The sequence below is a fragment of the Pithys albifrons genome, chromosome 7, assembly GCF_047495875.1.
Source record: "Pithys albifrons albifrons isolate INPA30051 chromosome 7, PitAlb_v1, whole genome shotgun sequence".
In the NCBI taxonomy this organism is placed as follows: domain Eukaryota; kingdom Metazoa; phylum Chordata; class Aves; order Passeriformes; family Thamnophilidae; genus Pithys; species Pithys albifrons.
The window spans coordinates 55,565,912-55,592,119 of record NC_092464.1 but is presented as its reverse complement, the minus strand read 5'-3'; the positions used below and the strand labels follow the sequence as shown (position 1 = coordinate 55,592,119).

The window sequence follows — 26,208 nt, the reverse complement described above, 5'->3', positions numbered from 1 at the left end:
CAGGGATGGGGAATCCACCCCCTCTCTGGGCAGCCCATTCCAATCCCTGAGCACTCTCTCTGCAAAGAATTTTTTTCTGCTCTCCAACTTCAATTTCCCCTGGCAGAGCTTGAGCCCATCGTGCCCCCTTGTCCTGTTGCTGAGTGCCTGGGAGAAGAGACCAACCCCCACCTGCTGTTTGCAGGTTGTAACTCCTGAAATGTTGCAAAATGACCGGTCAGATAAAATTATTATTGTTACAAATGACTCCCAGGTTTCATGGCAATCTAAAGCACAGTGGAATTACGAGCTCACATGGCTATAATATGCAGATGAAGTACAGAGTGAGTTGCTAATGAACAAGTGTGTGCCCTCATTTCCCTGTCACAGCTGGGAACTTCCCTTTCCTGATCAGATCCTTCTATTGTCACTGTGACACCAATTCTAACTATGCCCTTTTTGCACTGTCTGGTACTTGTACCTCGACAGCTTCAAACCATGACCTGCCCAGGGCAAACAGGTTGTTCATGTAATGCAAGGGGGGTGTGTGGAGGTTATTGCACCAGTTTTGGTGCACACACCATGCTGCCTGTTGGTTAGCTGAGACCATCAGTAGGGCTGTTCAGTATTCCTTTATTACCTGGTCTACAAAGGTTGCCCTAGAACTGCTGCTTCCCACCTGGTTTGGGAACTGTACTGGAAAAGTTTCTTTACCTGGGGAGTTTATTCTGAATCTTCCCTAGGTTGCTCTGAGCAGTGTCTCACTTGTGTGAATCATAACATGAAGAACAAAGCAAAGAGCTTTTAAATCTAGCCTGGAAAACAGTTACACACTGACCCTAGAAATGTCCCAAAAGCTGCTTGAAATCCTTGACTCACACAGCTGTGGCACAGAACCATCAGTGTGCTGTCAGGGCACACCAAAGAGCTTTTCCTGAAACCTACAGATGGTGCAGGGATGGATTGCACCACCCCAGGAAATGCTGAACTCATCTGTGCCTTGTGAACATCATTTCTTCTGGTTCCCTTCCAGAATCCAAGCTGGGTGATGCTGTTCTTTGCACCCTGCCTTCCTCCAGCAGGTTTGCTTCAGACACCACCAGCCTGAAGCCAACTTACATAAAAGGAGACAGCACACCTTGCTTTTTCTTGCTTTCTTTCATGGGCTGCTGTTTACAAGGCCATAGTTTGAGTAACCACAGAGTAAATCTACAGACCCTGAACTGATGGTTTGCACTTTTCAGCTCTCTGTTATTACTCTCAGGGCAAATGGGGTGAAATAAACACCTAAAAGGTTGATTAAAGTCTAACTGCAGGCAAAATCCATATTTTGGCCATCATTTTAATGACATTTGAAGCTTTAGATGACCACAAAAATGCAGTAGGAGACCTGCCATCATTCAGCATGCCCAGCATGGTCATTGGCACAGCCAGGGGCAACACAGCAGCCCTCAGTGAATGCAGAGGGGAGATGGGACTTGATGAACAGACCACAATTAGCATTGGATGTTAAAGATGACAAATGTCCTTGATTAAGCTGAGTGAATTATGACTTTGCTCCATTATAGTGGGCGTGATTCAGCATCTGCCATTTTCAGAGGGAAATTTTTTTTGTGATGGATCCCACGTAAAAGCCTTTTGGAAATTCACAACATTGAAATACAAAATGACCCTGTTGAAGTAGAAAAGTAGTCCAGAGGGTGGGTGTGGACAGAGAAATGAGCAAAAGGCTGTTCAGTAAAGGCAAGGAGAACCCCAAAGCCAATCAGGGAGACTTTGCAGAGAGACAGCAATAGTGAGATGTACACAGCAAAAAGGCAATTTTCATTTTGACCTGCACTACCAGAAGTGTTACATATGAGGCTTTGGAAGCAATTTTTTTTAACTGAACTCTTTTACTGAGTGGGCAAGTCTTAGTTAGAATATACCACACTACAAAGGCAGACACAGTTTAGATTTTCCCCAAAAAAAGGAGGATGGGAGACATCAGAGGTCTAAACCAAACAATGGATGAAACACATGAAATGCTGGAATATTGGGGTTTTTTCAGCCTAGAACTAACATATTGCAAGGCTGCTTTGACATTTCAGCTTTACAGATGTCCACAATTTTGAGAGGAATTCTCCCATTATTAAGACTGGTCAGATTTTCACATAAATGTGGACTAGAGGAGCAACCAGAACTGCTTATCTGGTGATAACAAGGTATGTAAAACTGCCAGCAACAAAGACATTGATTAGAAGTAGAACAGTAACAGAACAAAATACAAGCAAAGATGTGAACTATAGAACTCCTTCTTCCTGTGCCCATCCCACCAACTGCTCTGCTGAGTTTGGCTCTCTGAAGACCTTCCATGGCAAGCAAACAGCAGCAATTCAGCAAAACAACAAAAAAATCTGAAGCAGGATTTAAAAATGCTGCGTCTTTTAACACATTTTTATGTGTCTTTTGTATTGAAAGTTTCTATATTTTTATTTCTTAAATGAATACATCTATTTTTTTTCCTCTTTCTCCAAGTCAAAAACCAAGAAAGGAGAAAAACTATCCCTACTCAAGCTTTTCTAGGCACTTGAGAGCAGATTGTGATTAAACTCTGCTAACAGACTTAAAGTCCTACTGACATCATGTTAAATATAGAACCAAGAATTTGGCAGAAGTTATTTTTAATATTAAACATCTCCAAGTTTTTTTAAAAAAACCAGCCTCACACTTACCCCAGCACAAAATATCTAAAAGATATTATTAACCATATGGTTTGTAAAAGGTCATTTTTGTTCTAGCATTCTATACAGGGTCAGCCATCACTCCTTGAATTTTAGTGATGTTTTACTCACAGTGTTGGAGGGTGACAAGTACATCCCTATTATGAACCATTTTTCTGTCTCTGTGGAAATAGAATTCTTCACAGACACAGACCTAATAATTTTTTTTTTATTATGAGTTATGGGGTATTGGAAAAAAATACTCCCACATAGCAATTCTCTGATTACCAGAGCAGACGTGCAGCTTAAAGTGAAAATTGGGGCTTTTCCCTTGAAAAAATGTCATATTCTTCTCTCTGTTGCCAATAATGCAAATTATTTGGAGCATGAAAATCTCAATATTGGATCAAAATCCACTAATTTATTCAATTCTTTGCAACCTTCTTGACTGGGGGGGGAATAGGGAGGAAACAAACCCAATATAAAAGACAAAAAATCCTCCAATGCATTACTGCTATTTGGACCAATTACTCAAATTAAGTTTTGTCAGGTATTTTCTGTCAGATCAGTTTTAAAGGTTACTTATTTTTTTCCCCCTGAGAATTTTTAACTGAATCTCAAGTGGTTTTCATGGCAGCTGTTGGTGAGTTCTGCTGAAAGAGAATGCACCAAGACAAAGGAGAACACAAAACCTGTGTTTTTACATTTTTGGTGTGAAGGTTCTCCAATCCTGCTTCTTATTCCAATGTGAAATGAGTATAAATTAAAAAAATCCCCTGAAATGATGGTTTAATACAAACATTGTCCTCTGAAGAGCCCTTCAGTCTGTAAATGCCTGGGACAGTGTGGGAAGGTGGGGATTACAGAAAAAACAGTGTTGTCGGATTTTTCTGTGTGAAAAAATAATGAATTTTAAAGTGAAAAATGCAAATGTCAACAATGAACAACAGCTGCTCTGAGAGAAAATGAGGTGAATGCTCCATGGCCAGTGAACTGGGACAATACAAATTCCCAACACTGGACACCAGAGTCGACAATATTCTTTTTTTTCGGCCTTGAAAGGTAATCCTCCTAGCAAAGGGATAGAAAACTTGCACCTTGCTAGGAGACCCACTCTTGCAGCTTGAACTCCCCCAGTCAATCCTGGGTGAAATACAAACCAGGGCAAACATAGAGTCATAGAATTAATTGGGTTGGAAAAGACCTTCGAGATCATCAAGTCCACCCCTTGGTCCAACTCCAGTCCCTTTACCAGATCATGGCACTCAGTGCCACGGCCAAGCTCAGGTTAAAAACCTCCAGGGATGGGGAATCCACCCCCTCTCTGGGCAGCCCATTCCAATGCCTGAGCACTCTCTCTGCAAAGAAGTTTTTGCTGCTCTCCAACTTCAATTTCCCCTGGCAGAGCTTGAGCCCATCGTGCCCCCTTGTCCTATTGCTGAGTGCCTGGGAGAAGAGACCAACCCCCACCTGGCCAGAACTTCCCTTCAGGCAGTTCCAGACAGTGCTGAGGTCACCTCTGAGCCTCCTCTTCTCCAGGCTAAACACCCCCAGCTCCCTCAGCCTCTCCCCACAGCACTTGTGCTCCAGTCCCTTCTCCAGCCTCGTTGCTCTTCTCTGGCCCCGCTCCAGCCCCTCAATCTCTTTCCTCAACTGAGGGGCCCAGAACTGAACACAACACTCAAGGTGTGGCCTCCCCAAGGCAGAGTCCAGGGGAAGGGTCACTGCCCTGGGCCTGCTGGCCACGCTAGTTTGGATCCAGGCCAGGATCCCATTGGCCTTCTTGGCCACCTGGGCACACTCTTGGCTCCTGTTGAGCTTCCTGTCCCTCAGTCCCCCCAGGTCCCTCTGCCTGGCTGCTCTCCAGCCACTCTGTGCCCAGCCTGTAGCGCTGCAGGGGGTTGGGGTGGCCAAAGGGCAGGACCTGCACTTGACCTTGTTGAACTCCATCCCATTGCAATCAGCCCATCTCTCCAGTCTCTCCAGATCCCTCTGCAGTTCCCTCCTGCCTTCCAGCAGGTCGACACTCCCTCCCAACTTGGTGTCATCAGCAAATTTGCTGCTGATGGACTCAATCCCCTAATTCCTGCACTGTCTTTTGGGATGAGTTTGGTGATTCTCTCTTGCTTCCCCCTTTATATGGTCATTTCACACTTTCTTTTGCAGAGAAGCAAGTGATGGTACAAAGCACTGGGAGGGCAAGACATTTTACAGTATTAGTACTTGTACAGTGCAGAATTTCATTCCTTATTTTAAAAGGAGAGCAGACTTTTAGCATCACTTTTGGATTTAGTTTATCTGCAGCTGAACTTCAGCAAGTTGCATCTCAAAAGCGGCATCTTAAAGATTTGTTCTGCCAAATTTCCAGTGGATTCGTAGCAGGTTGGAGCACCCTCATCCATCAGACCTCAGCTCATCTGTCTCTGAATTCCTGATATTCCTGTCTGGCACTGCTCACTGCTGCTGGTGCATTAGTCATGCTGGCCTAAGTATCACTTTGATGAAAATTTTATGAGCAGCCCTCACATTTCGCCTGTTAAGGAAGATACACAAATACTTCCTTTTATAATGAATGTAGAATGTGAAACGCTTTGGTGCTCTCAGAGGAACAGTAGAGTTAAGTGCTGGTCAAAGGCTGGCTCTGTATAGCTAATTGCTGATAATGGACCCAGAGGGAATATGTGTGAGAAACCAAACCCCCCCAAAAAAGTCCATCTCTGCAATCATGAATAACAAATAAGCCTGTTAACTTAGGACAGCTCCAAAAAAAAAAAAAAAAGGGAAAAAAAAGAAAGGCTTGGAGTGGGAATGAGAAATGGGTCAGATTGGAGAGTTTAAATCTAGAAAGGAAGGAAGGAAGGAAGGAAGGAAGGAAGGAAGGAAGGAAGGAAGGAAGGAAGGAAGGAAGGAAGGAAGGAAGGAAGGAAGGAAGGAAGGAAGGAAGGAAGGAAGGAAGGAAGGAAGGAAGGAAGGAAGGAAGGAAGGAAGGAGAGAGAAAGAAAGAAAGGAGAGAGAAAGAAAGAAAGGAGAGAAGAAAGAAAGAAAGAAGAAAGAAAGAAAGAAAGAAAGAAAGAAAGAAAGAAAGAAAGAAAGAAAGAAAGAAAGAAAGAAAGAAAGAAAGAAAGAAAGAAAGAAAGAAAGAAAGAAAGAAAGAAAGAAAGAAAGAAAGAAAGAAAGAAAGAAAGAAGAAAGAAAGAAAGAAAGAAAGAAAGAAAGAAAGAAAGAAAGAAAGAAAGAAAGAAAGAAAGAAAGAAAGAAAGAAAGAAAGAAAGAAAGAAAGAAAGAAAGAAAGAAAGAAAGAAAGAAAGAAAGAAAGAAAGAAAGAAAGAAAGAAAGAAAGAAAGAAAGAAAGAAAGAAAGAAAGAAAGAAAGAAAGAAAGAAAGAAAGAAAGAAAGAAAGAAAGAAAGAAAGAAAGAAAGAAAGAAAGAAAGAAAGAAAGAAAGAAAGAAGGAAAGAAAGAAAGAAAGAAAGTGCTTTTCTGTCTAAGGAAAGGAAAAAGAAAGCAGTCACATGAAGTGCTCAGACATCTAAATGCTTCCTTTTCTACTCCATTTCCCCCCTAATTTATGGCATCCCCAGGTTCCTAGTTAAGACTAGTACTTGTGCATAAAAATACAGTCTTTGCAGAGATTGGAAAAGGCACTTTTTAATATTAGCACCTTGTCTTGACATCAGGTAGCAGCATTAACATTCAAATCACTGCTTCTGACACAGCCACAATCCTGGTCTCTCAATGAATGCCAGAAGAGTTTACAAGCTTGGCAGTCTGTCAGCTGTCTGATACACTACCCAGAGTGTCAGAAATTTCACACTGAAATTATACAGTCTTAAAGACAAGACAAAGCTATGCATAATTGCGTGAAGGAGCTAGATGAGACAGAGGGAGGCATTTTTATTCCAAATCAATAGAGAGATTTACAGTAATTCAAGCACCATAATTAAGTCCTTTAAGGATGAAGCACTGATGGTGCCAAATTTCAGACAGATGCTCTTCCTATTTAGCTGCTCTATGGGGAGGAAAAAAAATAGAAACTGTTGCATCTCAGTGTTTACCACTTACCCTCTCGTCTGCAAGAAACGCTTGGCACTGAGAGACTGAGCTGAGTTTTGCTAGACTTAATCCCTGACTGCCTGGCAAAAATCACTCAGGTCAAGGCCCCAGACTTCTGAGAAAATATTTATATTGGGAGCATTAGGGATGAATGTTGGTCAGTCTCAGCAGAGTAAACAGTCATGGAAATGCAGCAAAATGTGGCAGTGGAAGAACCTGTTGGCCTGCAGGGCAGGGTGCAAGTGCATCTTGAATAAGGAATATAAATACTAAACTAGCTTACTGGCAGACAAACAGCCTCCCAGTGTTTACATGCCATGTTAATAGAAAACCCAAACAAACAACCACCTTGAGTAATCAGTAACCCTGAATGAGAATCTGGCATCATTCTCTGCCTGTGGCACAGGTAGCTAATCCTGCTTACTATGCTGGAAAAAAGGAGGAGAGACATTTTATTCCAGCAACCACCTTCATCTCACATTCATAACACCAGGAGAACAAATTGAAAGGTCTGAGGTTGCATCATGAACAAAAATGGTGCAGCTTCTCTGTCCCTCCTGCCTGGGGATGTCACCCTGCTCCCCTGGAGGCAGCCTGGGGATGTCACCCTGCTCCCCTGGAGGCAGCCTGGGAATGTCACCCTGCTCCCTTGGGGGCAGCCTGGGGTGCCCGGGGATGTCACCCTGCTCCCCTGGGGGCAGCCTGGGGATGTCACCCTGCTCCCTTGGGGGCAGCCTGGGAATGTCACCCTGCTCCCTTGGGGGCAGCCTGGGGTGCCTGGGGATGTCACCCTGCTCCCCTGGGGGCAGCCTGGGGATGTCACCCTGCTCCCTTGGAGGCAGCCTGGGGATGTCACCCTGCTCCCTTGGGGGCAGCCTGGGGATGTCACCCTGCTCCCCTGGAGGCAGCCTGAGGATGTCACCCTGCTCCCTTGGGGGCAGCCTGGGGATGTCACCCTGCTCCCCTGGAGGCAGCCTGGGGATGTCACCCTGCTCCCTTAGGGGCAGCTTGGGGATGTCACCCTGCTCCCTTGGAGGCAGCCTGGGGATGTCACCCTGCTCCCTTGGAGGCAGCCTGGGGATGTCACCCTGCTCCCTTGGGGGCAGCCTGGGGATGTCACCCTGCTCCCTTGGAGGCAGCCTGGGGATGTCACCCTGCTCCCTTGGAGGCAGCCTGGGGATGTCACCCTGCTCCCTTGGGGGCAGCCTGGGGATGTCACCCTGCTCCCTTGGAGGCAGCCTGGGGATGTCACCCTGCTCCCTTAGGGGCAGCCTGGGGATGTCACTCTGCTCCCTTGGGGGGAGCCTGGGGATGTCACCCTGCTCCCTTGGGGGCAGCCTGGGGATGTCACCCTGCTCCCCTGGGGGCAGCCTGGGGATGTCACTCTGCTCCCTTGGGGGCAGCCTGGGGATGTCACCCTGCTCCCTTGGGGGCAGCCTGGGGATGTCACCCTGCTCCCCTGGGGGCAGCCTGGGGATGTCACTCTGCTCCCTTGGGGGCAGCCTGGGGTGCCTGGGGATGTCACCCTGCTCCCCTGGGGGCAGCCTGGGGATGTCACCCTGCTCCCTTGGAGGCAGCCTGGGGATGTCACCCTGCTCCCTTGGGGGCAGCCTGGGGATGTCACCCTGCTCCCCTGGAGGCAGCCTGAGGATGTCACCCTGCTCCCTTGGGGGCAGCCTGGGGATGTCACCCTGCTCCCCTGGAGGCAGCCTGGGGATGTCACCCTGCTCCCTTAGGGGCAGCCTGGGGATGTCACCCTGCTCCCTTGGAGGCAGCCTGGGGATGTCACCCTGCTCCCTTGGGGGCAGCCTGGGGATGTCACCCTGCTCCCTTGGAGGCAGCCTGGGGATGTCACCCTGCTCCCTTGGAGGCAGCCTGGGGATGTCACCCTGCTCCCTTGGAGGCAGCCTGGGGATGTCACCCTGCTCCCTTGGGGGCAGCCTGGGGATGTCACCCTGCTCCCTTGGAGGCAGCCTGGGGATGTCACCCTGCTCCCTTAGGGGCAGCCTGGGGATGTCACTCTGCTCCCTTGGGGGGAGCCTGGGGATGTCACCCTGCTCCCTTGGGGGCAGCCTGGGGATGTCACCCTGCTCCCCTGGGGGCAGCCTGGGGATGTCACCCTGCTCCCTGCCATCCCTTAATAGAGAGAATGAGAGCTATCTCACAGGTTCCCATTGACTTTAATCCTCCTGCTGTTGGATTCACTGATGTGTACTCGACTCTTTCAATGCCCATGACCAGCATTTTGTTCCTGGATTTGTGTTCTAAGATCCCTTTGAGGGCTGCATGGCAAGTAACGCCCTTGATCCTTCCTTCCCACTGTGCCATTTGCAACCAGCCCTTGACAAGGCCAAAAGCTCATTCCCATCTTCCCAGCTGCCTCTGTACCAGGACATAACTCCCAGAGCCTTCAGCTCAGCTGCTGCTGCTCTGCTGCTAGCAAAGGGTGAGATGGCAACCCAGCTGATGGCACCTGAACCTGCAAGGTGACCTTCAGCACTGTCACCAGTAACACAGCAGTGACCTTCCCTTAGTCCAGACACTCACTGCTTTCTCCCACATGACAAGGAAATCAGCTGTCTAGTTGAGCACAGATCATATGGCCAGTATTCAGCACTGCTGCTCCCCATTCCTGCCAGCACTTGTTAAAGGAAGAGGGATGAATTTGTAACACAAAGGGAGCAGCAAACAGCTGTTTCAATCTTGACAACAGTGGTACATGTATTCACACAATGTTTTTGCCAGACATGCTCAATACAGGTTTCAAAGTAACCTGATTCTTAAAAGATAAGAGCTTTTACCCTTTATCAAAAGGTAAAAAATAAAAGAAAAATTAAAAATATTTAGGGTTGAAATGTGCACAGGCAGAAAAAATTCATACCACTCAGAAGGGCATTACAAATGTAGCTTTTAATCCTGCTCCATTTAATTCATAATATGTTCAAGCTAATATAGGTTTAACTAAATCCCATGTTAAGTACTTTAGATGCCATTCTAATGCTCAAAATGCCATTCTGTTCATACATCTTGCAGCTCAGAGGTGCCAAACCAGGGTTTGCCAGCTATTGTATATATCTTATCTCTCCTAGGATCTCCTGTTTTTACAAAATTCAGGACTGGGTAGTTTGACAAGCTGAAGTTCATTTTACCTAAAATTGAGAGGTATTTACATGTAGTAGATTTCTTTTATCCATTGTATATAAATAAGAAAAATTTAGAACTGATATTTTACTAGTAAACCACAGAATATTTATCTTAGATAAAACACCCACAAACTGAATGTCACCTCAGTAATAAGCATCTTCTAAGTATAGGGTATTTTAGGTGTGGAATTATTTTTACTACAAAAATACTCAGGTTTGGACTTTTCTTTGCTTCTCTACAATGAGCAAAGTGTCAGTGACCAGTGAAATATTTCTTATCTAATTTGCATGGTGATGTATTAAAACTCTCTGATGAATATATTTTTTAAACATGTGTGACTAATAGATATTAAAATGCATGTTAATATAGTTAAAGGAATGCAATTATAACTTTTGAAATGCGTGCCAGATGGATTTGGGCAATATATAAAGGTAGGACACATTCAGTGATCAGGCTCTTTTTAGCCTCTTTTCTGCACTCCTTTTGATGCAATCAAGGGTCTATGTTGGGTCCAGTCCTGTTTAACATCTTTAGTGATGATTTAGATGAGGGGATTGAGTCCATCAGCAGCAAATTTGCTGATGACACCAAGTTGGGAGGGAGTGTCGACCTGCTGGAAGGCAGGAGGGCTCTGCAGAGGGATCTGGATAGACTGGAGAGATGGGCTGATTGCAATGGGATGGAGTTCAACAAGGCCAAGTGCAGGTCCTGCCCTTTGGCCACAACAACCCCCTGCAGTGCTCCAGGCTGGGCACAGAGTGGCTGGAGAGCAGCCAGGCAGAGGGACCTGGGGGGACTGAGGGACAGGAAGCTCAACAGGAGCCAAGAGTGTGCCCAGGTGGCCAAGAAGGCCAAGGGGATCCTGGCCTGGATCCAAACTAGCGTGGCCAGCAGGCCCAGGGCAGTGACCCTTCCCCTGGACTCTGCCTTGGGGAGGCCACACCTTGAGTGTTGTGTTCAGTTCTGGGCCCCTCAGTTGAGGCAAGAGATTGAGGGGCTGGAGCGGGGCCAGAGAAGAGCAACGAGGCTGGAGAAGGGACTGGAGCACAAGTGCTGTGGGGAGAGGCTGAGGGAGCTGGGGGTGTTTAGCCTGGAGAAGAGGAGGCTCAGAGGTGACCTCAGCACTGTCTGGAACTGCCTGAAGGGAAGTTCTGGCCAGGTGGGGGTTGGTCTCTTCTCCCAGGCACTCAGCAATAGGACAAGGGGGCACGATGGGCTCAAGCTCTGCCAGGGGAGGTTTAGGTTGGAGATCAGAAAATAATTCTTTGCAGAGAGAGTGCTCAGGCATTGGAATGGGCTGCCCAGAGAGGGGGTGGATTCCCCATCCCTGGAGGTTTTTCAGCTGAGCTTGGCCGTGGCACTGAGTGCCATGATCTGGTAAAGGGACTGGAGTTGGACCAAGGGTTGGACTTGATGGTCTGGGAGGTCTTTTCCAACCCAATCGATTCTATGATTCTATTCTATGATTCTAAGGCAAATTGGATTGTCTGATATGAACTGATGGGAGGAAAACACAGGAAGGGAACTATGCTGATGATCCACTTGAATTTGATTATTGATTTTCCTTTGTAATCATCAGAAAGACACTTTCTAGAAAAGAATGACTTGTTGAATTCCTGCACTTCATCGCCACCAAGAAAGGATCACCATAGCAACAGGAAAAGCTGCATTGTGAGAGTCCTGACAAGCAGAACAAGATCATGGTCTGAGACAATGGCCCAGCAGCCTGGCAAAATGCCAGCCAGAGGTGGGGTGGGAGGGAAGCAGGTTTGCTATAGTAACAAAGACATTTAGAAGGAGCTTATATTGTAGATGTGAAATATGTATGAATTCAAGGCTAATAGGAAGTGTGAGACAGTGAATTGAGAATCTACACAGCTCCTTTGTCTGGGGTGCAAATCAAAAAGGTTTCTCATTGATAAATCCCTGAACCAGCCTTAAAAGGTGAACTGCCAAGTGACTGGTGAGTGTCTGAGGGAGCTGGGGGTGTTTAGCCTGGAGAAGAGGAGGCTCAGAGGTGACCTCAGCACTGTCTGGAACTGCCTGAAGGGAAGTTCTGGCCAGGTGGGGGTTGGTCTCTTCTCCCAGGCACTCAGCAATAGGACAAGGGGGCACGATGGGCTCAAGCTCTGCCAGGGGAAATTGAAGTTGGAGAGCAGAAAAAACTTCTTTGCAGAGAGAGTGCTCAGGCATTGGAATGGGCTGCCCAGAGAGGGGGTGGATTCCCCATCCCTGGAGGTTTTTAAGGTGAGCTTGGCCGTGACACTGAGTGCCATGATCTGGTAAAGGGACTGGAGTTGGACCAAGGGTTGGACTTGGTGATCTGGGATGTCTTTTCCAACCCAATCCATTCTATGATTCTGTGATGGTTTTCCCTCTGTGTTGGGGCATCCAAAATGTTTTGCAGCTTGTAGGAGGTGTCCATGCAGTAACTACATAAAAGAGTTTAAAGCAAACATTTCATGCAGGTCACCTGTCAGGCAGAACCTGCTTAACTTCTAGTAACCATCTGCAAGGTGTGATCCAGCACTGCTGTCCAGAGGAGAACAGACCATTACATTTGCTGTCTGGTGGATCTGTTCTACACAGACACTTACCTTTGATCCCCTCCTAAAACATTTTTCAGTCCTCAAAGTTCAGTCCCACATTATTTGAGAAGTAAAGCTACAAACCCATGCTTAACTCAAAGTATGAATCAGGATGAGTGCAGAGTATGTCACTGAAAGAGATTTAAATCACATGATACCTCCCACAAAAGCTTTCCTGATTTTTCCTTTTCACTATGAACCATACCCATCCTCATCTCTCATGCTTTGTAAAGAACTATTTAAAATCAAATAGGTGACATAACAATAAAAATTACAGATAAAAGTGTGTTTGAAATGAGAAACTCTGCCTGGCTTTCAAAGCCATGTTCTTTGCAACCATTTCTTTGTGGCAAAGTGTGAGTGGCTTTTGCTTTAGCATCACTACAAGTATTTCTCTGAATTTCAAAAGAGCTCTTTATGTTTGTGCCTTCAGCCAGTTCAGTGAAGGAGCAAATTCACAGTGAGTACTATTACAGTCCTGGAACCAATAGGAACCATTACTTATTCTGATTCTTCCATTTTCTCTCTTGGAATGATTTCAGTTAGAAAGGTTTCAGCAAGGTTTGGAAAATGTAAAAAAAGTCCTCAGTGAAAACTGCCAATTTATTAATGCAAAGTGGCACCAAACTCAAACGTTTTCATTTACCAGTCATCAGGATCATTTTGATGACTTACAGGTTATGACTTTGATGACTCAAGTTACACAGTCTAGAGGATTTATTTTCCATGTGACTGTGTCAGATCACCACAGACACTTTCACCAACACTGAGCTGTTCTCACTGACACTGATAAATGAGTTGCTGTGGTACCTCCTCTTTATATCATGGAACTGTCACCCAGAGTGAAAGTCAGGTATTGCTCACCAACACCTGAATATCCTCCCACTCCTGAACCAGAGAGTTCCTACCATACCTCACCTGATATTGCTGCTTTCTTCTGTGTACATCAGTTCCTCACTAGAAGCCTTTGAAGCAATATAATCTGTTCCCTCTACTGCTGGAGAGGACAAAAAGGAAGGATCCTGGTCACAGTCTCACTAAAGTCAGAGATCACCAAAAATGAAGGTGGGTCACTTGCACTCTGTCTTGCCCATGAGTTGAAACTGTTAAGTCTGGCCATGGCAATGAGACTTATTCTTTACTGGCAAAAGTTCCCAGACAGCTTGAGCCAACCTAACAGCATGTTGGATGTTCCCTGATATCCTTCATGCTGTCTCTTTGGCCAAGCACTGCAATTAATCCAGCAGGAAAAGTGTAAGTTTTAATCTGTCAGGTCAACCGAGTTTACATGACAAGACTGAGCCAACACAAGGTCAAGTATAACAGGATGTGGCAAGGACAAAGGGGAACTTTGAATTGCAGGAGCTATTAGGAACAGTGCAAATATCTTCAATAAACCCAACCATTGTCTTTTACTGGCTTGCAGTCAATTGAAGTGTAAGGAAAAGTAACCAGCAAAAATTAACACCCAAATCCCATTAGACGCACAAGATTCTCAGCAGTGGATCCTCAAGGAGTTTATGGCACATTTTTTAAAGACATGAGCCAGTGAGGAATGCTTCAGAAATATACTTTTATAGAAAGAGGAGCACAGAACATGATCTTCAGGTACAAACTGATCTAATGATTTCAGAGAAGAAAGGGACTAGTAATTTGTGATGAAAAAAATGTGGGTAGAAAATTGCATGCTATAAATGGGGAAGAGACATCCCGAAATCTTAAAATGGCATGACACAGCAGCAAGGAGGGAATTGCAGGTTTTAGAGCATGATACTGCTTGTGTTGAGGTTTGGGATCCTCAGCCTTGGAATGTCTGTCTCTCCTTACCAACACCTGCCCTGTTTCTCTGCAAAAGAGCTGAAAGAAAATGCTGGAAGCAGTTCCTCAACATTGCAAGGAAAAAGACCCCAACTAAACTCCCCCCCAAAAAACACAAAAAACTCCAACCCCCAAAGGTATGACCTTGATAAATACTTTGGGGAAAGACACATCTTCCTGCCCACTGTCAGACAACAACTGGCCTAGAGATGCATTCCCAAACGCAACAGGCAAAGACTAATCAGTGTCAGTATCATTATGGACCAAGTCTTGCCTCCAGCATCTTAATTTTATACCACTGCAAACTCATCAACTTTGCCAGGACAGGTTCTAATTTACAAGTGAAATCACAATGAGGATAAAACACAAGAGAGTGGTCAATGTACACCTGAACTAAATGCAAAGGGAACCTGACACTCAAGAAGCAAAAGAGAAAAAAAAAACCCCAAAACAAAACCAGCACAATGTCTGATTTCAAGGGCTGTCAGTCACAAAGCGGGATGAGAGTGTTGGGTTCAGTGAATTGTTTTGGCTACCCAGCATTTCCAGCACCAGGTGAATGCCCCCATGACTAATGGGATTTCCCATTAAACATGGCCTAAGGAAAGCACACATTTCAGGAAACAAATCAGCATTTTACATAAATGTATTTGTGCCTGAAATTAGATTTATTTTTTTGGTATGAAGCTGACTCCAATGTACTCATTTATTAGGAATACAGTATCAGAAATGCTGCTGTCTCTTAGTTATATATATTTGCAACCTTTTGCTGACTACACACTCAATACTAGAGAGAAAGTGCTATCACAGCAGCGAGGTCAAAACTCAACATTCAAATAGTCTAAGAAAAGAAAAATAAAGCAGAATATTAAAGAAAAAAACTACAAAGAAAACACTGTAACTGCATTCAGAAGTGATGGCAAATTTCTGTCATTGCAGCTTTACATTTCCTGCCGTGGTTACAGCCCTACAATTACACCTATCAATCACTTGCTCTCTCTTTTGTTTTTCTCCACAGAAGAAGGCAGATGGATTTCTGAGCTGCTCCCCTGAGCTAATGTGATGTGATGTGAAGCCCAGCTCACCTGAATCCAAGTGCCAGGGGTCCGTAGCGGCCGACATCGGGGGGATGGTGAGTGGAGAAGCTCCGCAATTGGATTCCACCAGTTCTCCCTGGATGTGGACCTGAGAGGAGGCGTTGGTGGGTCTCAGAGCTGCTTTGAGTGGAGCAATCTGGTTGAACTGCACCCTTGATAGGCAGCCGGTGAATCCTGGGGTGTTGTATTGATAAATATCTTGGTCAATCTTCCCAATTTCTAAAGGAAATTGAAGAGAGAAATAAAATTAATCAAAACAGTTTGTTGCTTTGGAAAGCACAGCTGGTCTGAACACGTTGACTCCCAGAGCACGGTTCCCAAGTCTGCCTCTCAAGGATACTGAGATCATGTCAGACCCTGACAGGTTTCTTTACATTTCATTAGAGATTAAAGCTGGAGACCTTCAGGCCTTGCCGTGACTCGGTTTCACTGCTGCACTATCATTAAAATGAAAGGCTGGCATGTAGGAGTCAGTGAAGGAGTCATCAAAGAACAAAGGGCCAGGGAAAACATCTTCCTGAGAAGACTGGTGGAAGGAAAGGCAGAAGGACAGTCCTGGCCAAGGTGTCTCCTCCCAACTGAAGCTGCTGCTGTGAGAGATGCCCCTTCCTTTAGTCTGGGCTGTTGCCCTCTATCTTCATTCAGTGGGCCTAGACCACTGCTGGTCACTCCTCACCCCTCCTGTCTCCTTACCAATGTCCCTTCACCAGGAGACCAAGTCTTCCTTCTCCTGGGTGCCAAGCATCCCTTCACCAGCAGACCACGTGGTCTGGGGTGGAAACCCATCCATCTCCAGTATCCTTCCTTCCCTTGCAGTGGTGAGAAGTGGCAGGAGCCCACCCACCACTGCTGCAGGACAGGGAGGAGCAGTGTGTGTGCCCCTTTGCCTCTGACCCTGGGATATGCCAGCTGAGCCCCTGGTGAGTCCCTGGTGAGTCCCTGCTGTCAGTCAGTTCTCTGCTATGAGGTGACAGACAAGCTGGCAGCTGGGACCCATGAGCTGAGCTCAGGGCTCCACTGCCACTCTCTTGAATCATAGAATCATAGAATGGATTGGGTTGGAAAAGACCTCAGAGATGATCAAGTCCAACCCTTGGTCCAACTCCAGTCCCTTTACCAGATCATGGCACTCAGTGCCACGGCCAAGCTCAGCTGAAAAACCTCCAGGGATGGGGAATCCACCCCCTCTCTGGGCAGCCCATTCCAATGCCTGAGCACTCTCTCTGCAAAGATTTTTTTTCTGCTCTCCAACTTCAATTTCCCCTGGCAGAGCTTGAGCCCATCGTGCCCCCTTGTCCTATTGCTGAGTGCCTGGGAGAAGAGACCAACCCCCACCTGGCCAGAACTTCCCTTCAGGGAGTTCTAGACAGTGCTGAGGTCACCTCTGAGCCTCCTCTTCTCTCAAAGTCACCCTCAAGGTATTTTTCTCCCTTCTAAAACAGCAGTTAAGATAATCCCCAAAATCATGCAAAATGTGACACATGCCCTTAACTCCCCAGGAACCTTCAGGCTGCTCCCAGCTAGTTTAATTCTGCCAGGGCTTGTTGCAACAGCCTGAGTCACAACCAAAGCAGAACTGTCACTCTCTCTGTGTCAGAGGGGTGTTAACATTTCAAAGCCTCTCTGTGCTGTCTAAAATCATATTTACAAAGAAGAAGGGAATTAGCTTCTTTTTTCCTATGGTAGCACAGGAGGAATGAAGAAGACAGATGGAAACGTGATGTTTGTGCTGTACCAAGGACCAAGAGACTTCCAACCACCTTCCCCAGCACTGGCAGGTTAATACCCAGCCCTTGAAATCGGTGCAAAAAGTCATACTGAGCTGAGCACAGCCAGGTGGTATCCCTGGGACAGAGAAAAGGGAACAGCCCCAGGTTATTCAGAAACAACCTCTTCAGATAGGAACAAGGATAGGAGTTTAAAAAAATGGCCTTTCTGGAAAAAAAATGTATGCCTGCAAATTACAAGATTGTGCCATAAAAAAGAAAGGAAAACAGAGGAAGTGAAGAGAAGCTTCTTCTGAGAGGTGGGAAAATAAAGTGGAAAAGTGCTTTATTTTAAGGGTTTGGGGATGATCTGGAAACCAAATTTTTTTTCTACAAAAAAAAATTTAAATCAGAATTATTGGAAAATGCATTACTGATCTTTTGGAAGTGTCTGTGTTCAGTTCTAACCAAACCAAGAGGTTTTAGCTGTTTACTGGGGGCTCCCTGAAAACTACCATGATATATATGTCAGTGCTATATTCCTAAGAGTACTGTGGATTTGGATCAGGGATATGTACAAGGAGTTTCAAAGCTACAAACCAGGCAGGGCATTTAAAAAATGTTTAATTTTTGGTGTTCACACATTAAACATGAAGTGGGAGAAAAATGGTGGAAACGATCAAATTTTGATCACAATTAGAACAACTTCACATGGAACTAAGCTATAATTTTCTGTCTTTGGAATCATATTAGAATGATAAACATACAACATCTAAGTGTCCCCCACATCCAGCATAAGGGCACAAAACTAAGATAAATAACCTGAACGTTACTTGCATTAGATCATTATACAGAATCACAGAATCATAGAATGGATTGGGTTGGAAAAGACCTCCAAGATCATCAAGTCCAACCGTTGGTCCAACTCCAGTCCCTTTACCAGATCATGGCACTCGGTGCCACGGCCAATCTCACCTTAAAAACCTCCAGGGATGGGGAATCCACCCCCTCTCTGGGCAGCCCATTCCAATCCCTGAGCACTCTCTCTGCAAAGAAGTTTTTTCTGATCTCCAACTTCAATTTCCCCTGGCAGAGCTTGAGCCCATCGTGCCCCCTTGTCCTATTGCTGAGTGCCTGGGAGAAGAGACCAACCCCCACCTTCCCTTCAGGCAGTTATATCATCTGACATCATCAAGAAGTGTCAAGAAGTATAAAAAGAGAGGGAGGTGGAGCTTCTGTCTCTTTCGGTCTTTGCCTCAGCCCCTGAGGCTGCCCTGCCCTGCCCTGCCCTGCCCTGCCCTGCCCTGCCCAGATCAGGCCTTGCCACCATCCCTGCTCTGTTATCCAGGGAGGGGAACATTTGCTTGTTAATTTTCTCCTCTCTTGTTGGGAGGTTTCTCTGGAAGGGTTTTTGGGAGGTTTAGTGGGGTTTGGGTGGCTGGAATCTGTAATATTTGGTTGAGTGACTTGGTAGCTATTGTTGGTTTTGGGTTTTTTTCCTCACATCTGAGTAAATCACAGAATCACAGACCGTTATGAGTTGGAAGGGACCCACAAGGGTCATCGAGTCCAACTCAAGTCAATGGCCCACACAGGGGATTGAACCCATGACCTTGGCATTATTACAGCCAAGTTTTAACCAATTGAGCTAATATTCTGCTTTTAATTGTCTTTCTTTTGTGTCATATGAGAAACTTGCTACTTTGGGATTTGGGGTTTTTTCCTCTCCCTCCTTTTTCCTCGGTTGGAGTGACCCTTTCTCTCTGTGTTAGGCAGTTGGCATTTTGCCAGCTCAACTCAACATAGCTGCTGGAGAGGTCCAGCTCCACTTAATTCTACCACCTTCTTTTTATACATTCTTGTAACATCACTTAGAAAGGCAAAACAACAGCCTGACGTAGCAGAAAAACACAGAATCCCAGACTATTCTGAGTGGGAAGGGACTCACAAGGATCATCAAGTCCAACTCTTAAGCCAATGGCCCACACAGGGGATTGAACCCATGACCTTGGCATTATTACAGCCAAGTTTTAACCAACTGAGCGAATCTAATGATGTTTTTGGTGCCACAGCCCAGGTTTTGGAGAGATGAAGAGCTGCTTTCTATTTATGCAAAGTTCCCCACATGACAATCCTGGGACATTTCTGACATGCCAAGACTCTGCAGCACAAAGCTGTGCCATGCCAGCATCCTCATGGCACATGTGGGAAAGATGGCCTTGGACCTTGGCAAGTGGGAGAGAGAGTCAGCCATGGAGGATCAAGACATCTATTTACTGTGAGTTATGTACCATAAGGAAGGAAATGTAACAGAACTTGAAGTACAGTTTGTGGGTATGCACTACAATGTAGGTAATAAATAGCCTCTTATGAACTCCTTTGGAGTTTTCCAGTGGTGCCCTTCACAGTAGAAATAAGGCAAAGCTAAGGGGACTCAGTCTAGCCCAGCAAAGCTCTCAGGAAGTAAAGTGAACAGTAAATAAAGGGCAGAGGAACTGGACACCACACACAGATCATTGTGATCAAGTGCCTGCCCATTTATTACACACTACACATGGTTTATATAGAGTTAAAGCTACATTTTATTGGTTAAATTGAACCTCACACCCTATAACTGCAAATCCCCATTGGTTCTAATGCATATCTCACAAGTCCAATGTTTTGGTGAACTTATCCTGACTGTTTTCAAGAACATCTCCAGTGTGCTGTGAGAAACCTGAGGAGTTCTCATGAGAAACCTCTAGGGAATTGCTAAGATCTCCTGGGGAGTGAGCTCCTCCAAGCAGCTGTGGCCTTGTTTATTCTCAGCTGCTTTCAGTCTCACAGGGTCTTATGTAGATCTGAATTGCCCACTCTTGATTTTTCTGAACCTACAAGGAAGTATTACAGAAATGTAGATATTCTTTCTTTCTTTCCTGATAGTGGGAGAGCTCTGCTCAGGGCAGCTCACAGCAGGGCAGGGAGAAGAAAAGTTCTACACACTGGTGTGATTTTGGTCATGACAGAAGACACCCTTTAAACCAAGTAAAGCCTCAGAAGCACAACCAAAGCCCTTTCAGCTCAATTTACTAAAAAGACTACTTTGACACAATTTTACCAATTGAGTTTTGCTTTCAAAATGGTGAAACATGCAGCTGTTTGGAATCAGGACAATGACCTGTTTATATGTGCCCATTCATTCTCAGAAATACAACAGCTCAATGACTTTGGAAAGAGAGTAGCCACATCAGCAGTGGGAGAAGTTCAGCTTTGCCACAGGATGATATTTCTGGCAGAACTACTGGGCTGCTCTGCTGTTTTACTTAAGATCAAGCACCCACTCAGTGGTTAGACAGGAGGTAATCCATTATACATCTCTACAACCCTTCTGCCAGTGGCATTAAATTGAGCCTAAACTGTGTAATATTTTAATAGACTGCACAGGTGAATTCACCAATTCAATTAAATAAACCACTAATTGCTTTTGGGTCAACCTTAGCAATAGATTTTCCCTTAGAAATAAAGTACCACGTGCTCCCTTGTCCCCTGGACACAGAAAGATACCTTGTTATGTTACCCACTGCTCAAAGATCAGCTCCATCAGCATCTTAAGCATTTCTGTTATGGCATCAGGCTCCACATAATAGAAAGCAGTTTAAACTCCACTGAAAGGAATCTATTGATTTCAGGAATTCACAGTCTACAGAGATTGCTTCACTTAGTTGATGTTTAGATGAGGCATTCAATGCAACATCCAACTGTAGCACATGCCAATACTCAAGAACTGGCACAGTGTAAGAAACCTGAGAGTAAATGAATTAGTTTGAGTCACAGTCACGGGGAGAACCTATGCCTGACAGACCAAAGCCACAGGGCAGAAAAATCCATGTCAGGAGCAATTCCTATACATCCTAAAGAGGGATAACACCAGGCAAAGGGAAAATGACATTCTGATGCATTGCCTGGGTGTTTTGATGAACAGCCTCCAACATGAAGACAAGCATCTGTTTGCTTACTGGCTGTTTATATCTTATCTGTCCCAACATTGGCAATTTATATATAAAAAATCCTAATACCACTTGCCCGTGTGGAAAATGTATAATGTCAGATATGCCAAACCCACTCAGTAAAAAGAAAAGAAGATAAATTCTCAGAGCTATGTTTAATGAGCTGTGCTAAATGTAAAATCTGCAGACATGTATGGGGGCTGAACTAAGCTACTTTACAGACTATTCAAGGCCATCAAACTTCCCTGGCTTTTAATTTGTTTCTGAAGTAAAATTTGGTATGTGGTACAAACTGAGTGTAAAACAACAGAGACTTTATTTTGTTCATATCTCAAAACCAAGCCAGTGCATTCTGCCTTTCTGAACACTCTTATCAGTGGAACAGGATGCTCATTATGGAGAACATGTTGCAGGGCTGCTGGCGCAGCAAAGGCGTGAGTGGCCCCTGAAAATTATAGAATTGTACAATCCTAGAATGGATTGGGTTGGAAAAAACCTCCGAGATCATCAAGTCCAACCCTTGGTCCAACTCCAGTCCCCTTACCAGATCATGGCACTCAGTGCCACGGCCAAGCTCACCTTAAAAACCTCCAGGGATGGGGAATCCACCCCCTCTCTGGGCAGCCCATTCCAATGCCTGAGCACTCTCTCTGGAAAGAATTTTTTTCTGCTCTCCAACTTCAATTTCCCCTGGCAGAGCTTGAGCCCATCGTGCCCCCTTGTCCTATTGCTGAGTGCCTGGGAGAAGAGACCAACCCCCACCTGGCCAGAACTTCCCTTCAGGCAGTTCTAGACAGTGCTGAGGTCACCTCTGAGCCTCCTCTTCTCCAGGCTAAACACCCCCAGCTCCCTCAGCCTCTCCCCACAGCACTTGTGCTCCAGTCCCTTCTCCAGCCTCGTTGCTCTTCTCTGGCCCCGCTCCAGCCCCTCAATCTCTTGCCTCAACTGAGGGGCCCAGAACTGAACACAACACTCAAGGTGTGGCCTCCCCAAGGCAGAGTCCAGGGGAAGGGTCACTGCCCTGGGCCTGCTGGCCACGCTAGTTTGGATCCAGGCCAGGATCCCATTGGCCTTCTTGGCCACCTGGGCACACTGGTGGCTCCTGTTGAGCTTCCTGTCCCTCAGTCCCCCCAGGTCCCTCTGCCTGGCTGCTCTCCAGCCACTCTGTGCCCAGCCTGGAGCGCTGCAGGGGGTTGGGGTGGCCAAAGGGCAGGACCTGCACTTGGCCTTGCTGATCTTCATCCCATTGGAATCAGCCCATCTCTCCAGTCTCTCCAGATCCCTCTGCAGAGCCCTCCTGCCTTCCAGCAGGTCGACACTCCCTCCCAACTTGGTGTCATCAGCAAATTTGCTGCTGATGGACTCAATCCCCTCATCTAAATCATCACTAAAGATGTTAAACAGGACTGGACCCAACACAGAACCCTGGGGAACACCACTGGTGACCGGTCGCCAGCTGGATGCAGCTCTGTCTAAAATGGGCACCCCTAAAATGGGCCCCTGAGCTTTACAAGACACTGCTCTTCATGCAAAATTTGAAATCCTGTGCAGCAGACAAGTTCTTTTTAAGTCCACAGGTCTGCAAGGGCCAGGTGGTACCCAGCTGCCTCCCCACACATCCCATTCCCAACAAGTTGATACATTTTAACTGGCCAAGGTCCTGCAAGGATGGAGGAAACGTGGTGAGGAGCTGTGGGATGGCCTCCAGCCCCCACTAGGCTGAGACACCCATCCTGTCACTCCATTTTCTGGCACATCAGAGAGACTTGCCCATCCCATTCCCTTCAGACCATGACCAGATCCCAAAGTCAGGTGCCTCCAGACCTTTCTACAAGTGATTGCTTTGCAGAGCTTTCAGACACTGCTCACAGTGTGGCCATAGGATGTGTCATGGTCCTTCTGTGTCTATTCCAACTTTTTAAATTCATGTTACTTTTTGTAACTTTTCTGGTTTCCTCTTATAAGAAGTTATAGCTTGTGTGAAATAATTTTGTTTAGACAGTTTATATCTAGGCTGACAACCTCCCTGATTATCCACTGAAACACAGAGGAGATGCTATTTATGGTCTGCGAAGCACCAAAGGAGTCAACACTCACCCAGCAGTGCCAACCAAAGGTGTTGCACAGCACACACATGGTGCTTTCATTTGCTGTCTGACACTTAGGAAATGGCCTTTCTGTCAAACAGGAGAAAAAATTACTTTTGGAAACTGTAACAGCTCAGTGTGTGTTTTAGTTGCAGCAGCAGCTTTATTAGAATTGCCCAAACAAAGGCCATTTCTTTCTGAAATGCTTCCTATACTTTCTGCCTAAGCTAAAGATGATTGAAGCAGGTGAAAACCACCCAGGATTAGAGAATCTGAGCTGTGCTGGAAGCTGTGCTGCAGCCCTGGAGCACTTCCAAAGGCAGGCCCTGGCAGAGCAGTTCCAGCTTTCGGGTCACGCTCTAATGGAGACAGTAAATCACTGGCATGAAATACACTCCTATCAGAGTCCCATTATTGCAGGAATAATAAAGACTAGTGCTGGACTGCAGCTCCTCAGTCAAAAAGGGCCCTGTGAAGAATGCTATGAAATGGAGATATTATTTGACAGCAGCCTGGTTTCACATTGCCACAAATGAAGAGGGTTGAAGAACAAGTCGGATTTTTTTCCTGCTCTTCTGTACTGATGATATAATTACTGAGTGGTTCAAGGTGTTACACTGGATGTATGATTTCCTGGAATCTTTCATTTTAAAATGTCATGTGTAGCCAACAACAGAAATTCACACTGCCTTTTAATGCAAAGGGAAATAACTGATGCTGCAAGGTTCTTAGTGACTGCATTACAAACCCCTCAAAGGTAAGGCCAAGAGTAAAAGTAATCCCCAGTCTTTCAAGGGGACAAGTAATTTTTTCACATTTTGGTTCTGACTTGCTGCATGACCTTGAGAGAGTCACTTCAAATTGTCCCTTCCCTCTTGGAAGGACATAGAGAATTGTGCCGACCCTCTGGGTGAGATCTGTCTCAAGGTGTTTTGAGATCTAAGTTTAAAAAGGTATGGGCGTTGCTTTTAGGTATGAAAATAAAATGAAATGGTTTTTTTAAACACCTCACAAACTTCTCATGATTTTGGAGAGGTCACTAATGGAGACACAGATTGTGTAGCACATTATATTAAAGAGAAAAGTATAAAAGAGAAAAGTATAAAAGAGAAAAGTATAAAAGAGAGAGGTATAAAAGAGAAAAGTATAAAAGAGAAAGGTATAAAAGAGAAAAGTATAAAAGAGAAAAGTATAAAAGAGAAAGCTCTCCCAAAGGTAATAGAAGGCAAAATCAGGGAAACAGAGAAGAAATGTTAACTTTCCAGTGATCCTTTGTTGTCAGTGGATGATACCCAGCATTTACATATCCTCTGAAAGTCTGGATTTTGGCAGAAGTCTTCAAATATTCCCAGTCAAGAGTGGCTGCTGAGGAGGGTTCAGCTGGGGACAGAACCTCAGTGGGAGTGAACACTCAGCTCTGTGTGAGTGGGACCAAAACTCCCTCTGCTCTTGTGCAAAGAGAGCCCTCTCTGTACATTACCCTTTATAACCAACTGTGAGTGCTCTCACAGCCATTTCATAAATTAGTGTAGCATTTTAATTTTCCTCTAGATGACTAATCCTTCTCCTTGGGCACCAGAGGCAAAACTCAGCCTGTTGTTTAAAGGAGGACTCCCAAATGATGCAACCCACGAAGCTGCAGAAATCAGCAATTCTCAAGGCAAAACTGCATGAGAAGTACCTGACTGTTGCTGCAAGAACAATTTTCTTTGTCTACCCCACCCTCCATCCTTTTGACATGATGCAACAGCAACGGGATCACGGACTGAGGGCAGCATAAGGAGAGCCATCACCAGGTGTTTCATCCACAACAAAGAATTAAATGTTTTATCCACTGATTTGTCTGCAGGCAAGCTCTAAAGAGAGTGAGAAGTGGATGACAGGGAAGGAGAAGAAGCTATACAGGCAAAATTTCTTTTAAAAAAGTGCCCACAACTCCTAAATTTAAACAACTGACAAAGTAAATAAATAATTTTACCATCACAGATATCAGTATGGAAAAAAGCTGTAACCACAGAGAAAACACCCTCTGTATTACAGCACGATTTATAAGTCCATTCTGATTTATGCTCATGATAAAGAACCTTGAGATCATCCTTCATAACCCTCAGAAAAGGATGGAAAACACACACATTTTGCAACACAAAGGTGTGGTTTTATTCACATTGCTTGCCTAAATGTGCTTCTGTGTCTTATGGAAGCAACAACATAAGACAGTAAATGCTTTTCAGGCCAGAAAGTAAATAAATAACCAAATGAGTCTTTTGCTGCCTGTAGTCAAATGTAATGTCTCTTGGCCAAAGTCCAGTGCATTTTGTTATACTGTGCTTTTGTTAGAACTCTGTTAAAACAACATCATTTCAATCAGATCATCACTTTGCATTTTAACGGGTATTCTATGACGACCTGCAAACGACCTCGTGATATGCTTTGCATTCTGTATTATCAGCCTCAAAAACCTTAGGAAAACTGCAGTGTCATCCAAAGGGGGTGGGCAGAAATTCTCCCTCCAGTATATCACATTCCATATCATGCACCTGCTGCTGGAAAGGTTGAAAGGTGCAATGGACTATTAAAAACAACTCTGAAGGCACTAGGTGAAGGAACTTTGAGGAACTGGGATAAGCACTTAGCCAAGGCCACCTGGTTGGTTAACACCAGAGGCTCCGTCAATCGAGCTGGTCCTGCCCAAGCAGAATCCCTCCACACGGTAGATGGAGACAAAGTTCCAGCGATTCACTTGAGAGGCATGTTAGGGAAATCTGTCTGGATTACCCCTCCCTCGGGCCAAGACAAACCCATTCGTGGGATTGTTTTTGCCCAAGGGTCCGGAAACACCTGGTGGGTAATGAGGAAAGATGGTGAGATCCAGTGTGTGCCCCAAGGCAATCTAGCCTTGGGGAAGAACTAATGATGTGCTTTGAGTTGTGTTTTGCAGGAAACCAGACACGAGATGAGAAAAACCCAAACAAAGCTGGTACTGGTATCCCATGACGTCCAACGATAAGGCAGCCCTAACCTGTGGAATAGGCCTCAACTTGGAACTGTG

At 45.4% G+C, this 26,208-nt stretch overlaps 1 protein-coding gene across 2 annotated transcripts in view; it reads right to left on the bottom strand.

The window, feature by feature from the left end:
- CNTNAP2 (contactin associated protein 2) overlaps positions 1–26,208 on the bottom strand; it is a 1,051,893-nt gene that overhangs the window by 10,802 nt on the left and 1,014,883 nt on the right. For both annotated transcript variants that reach the window (XM_071559619.1, XM_071559620.1), the window contains one exon: positions 15,369–15,599. In XM_071559619.1, the coding sequence (XP_071415720.1) occupies positions 15,369–15,599 (231 nt within the window). The remainder of the gene's footprint in view (positions 1–15,368; positions 15,600–26,208) is intronic.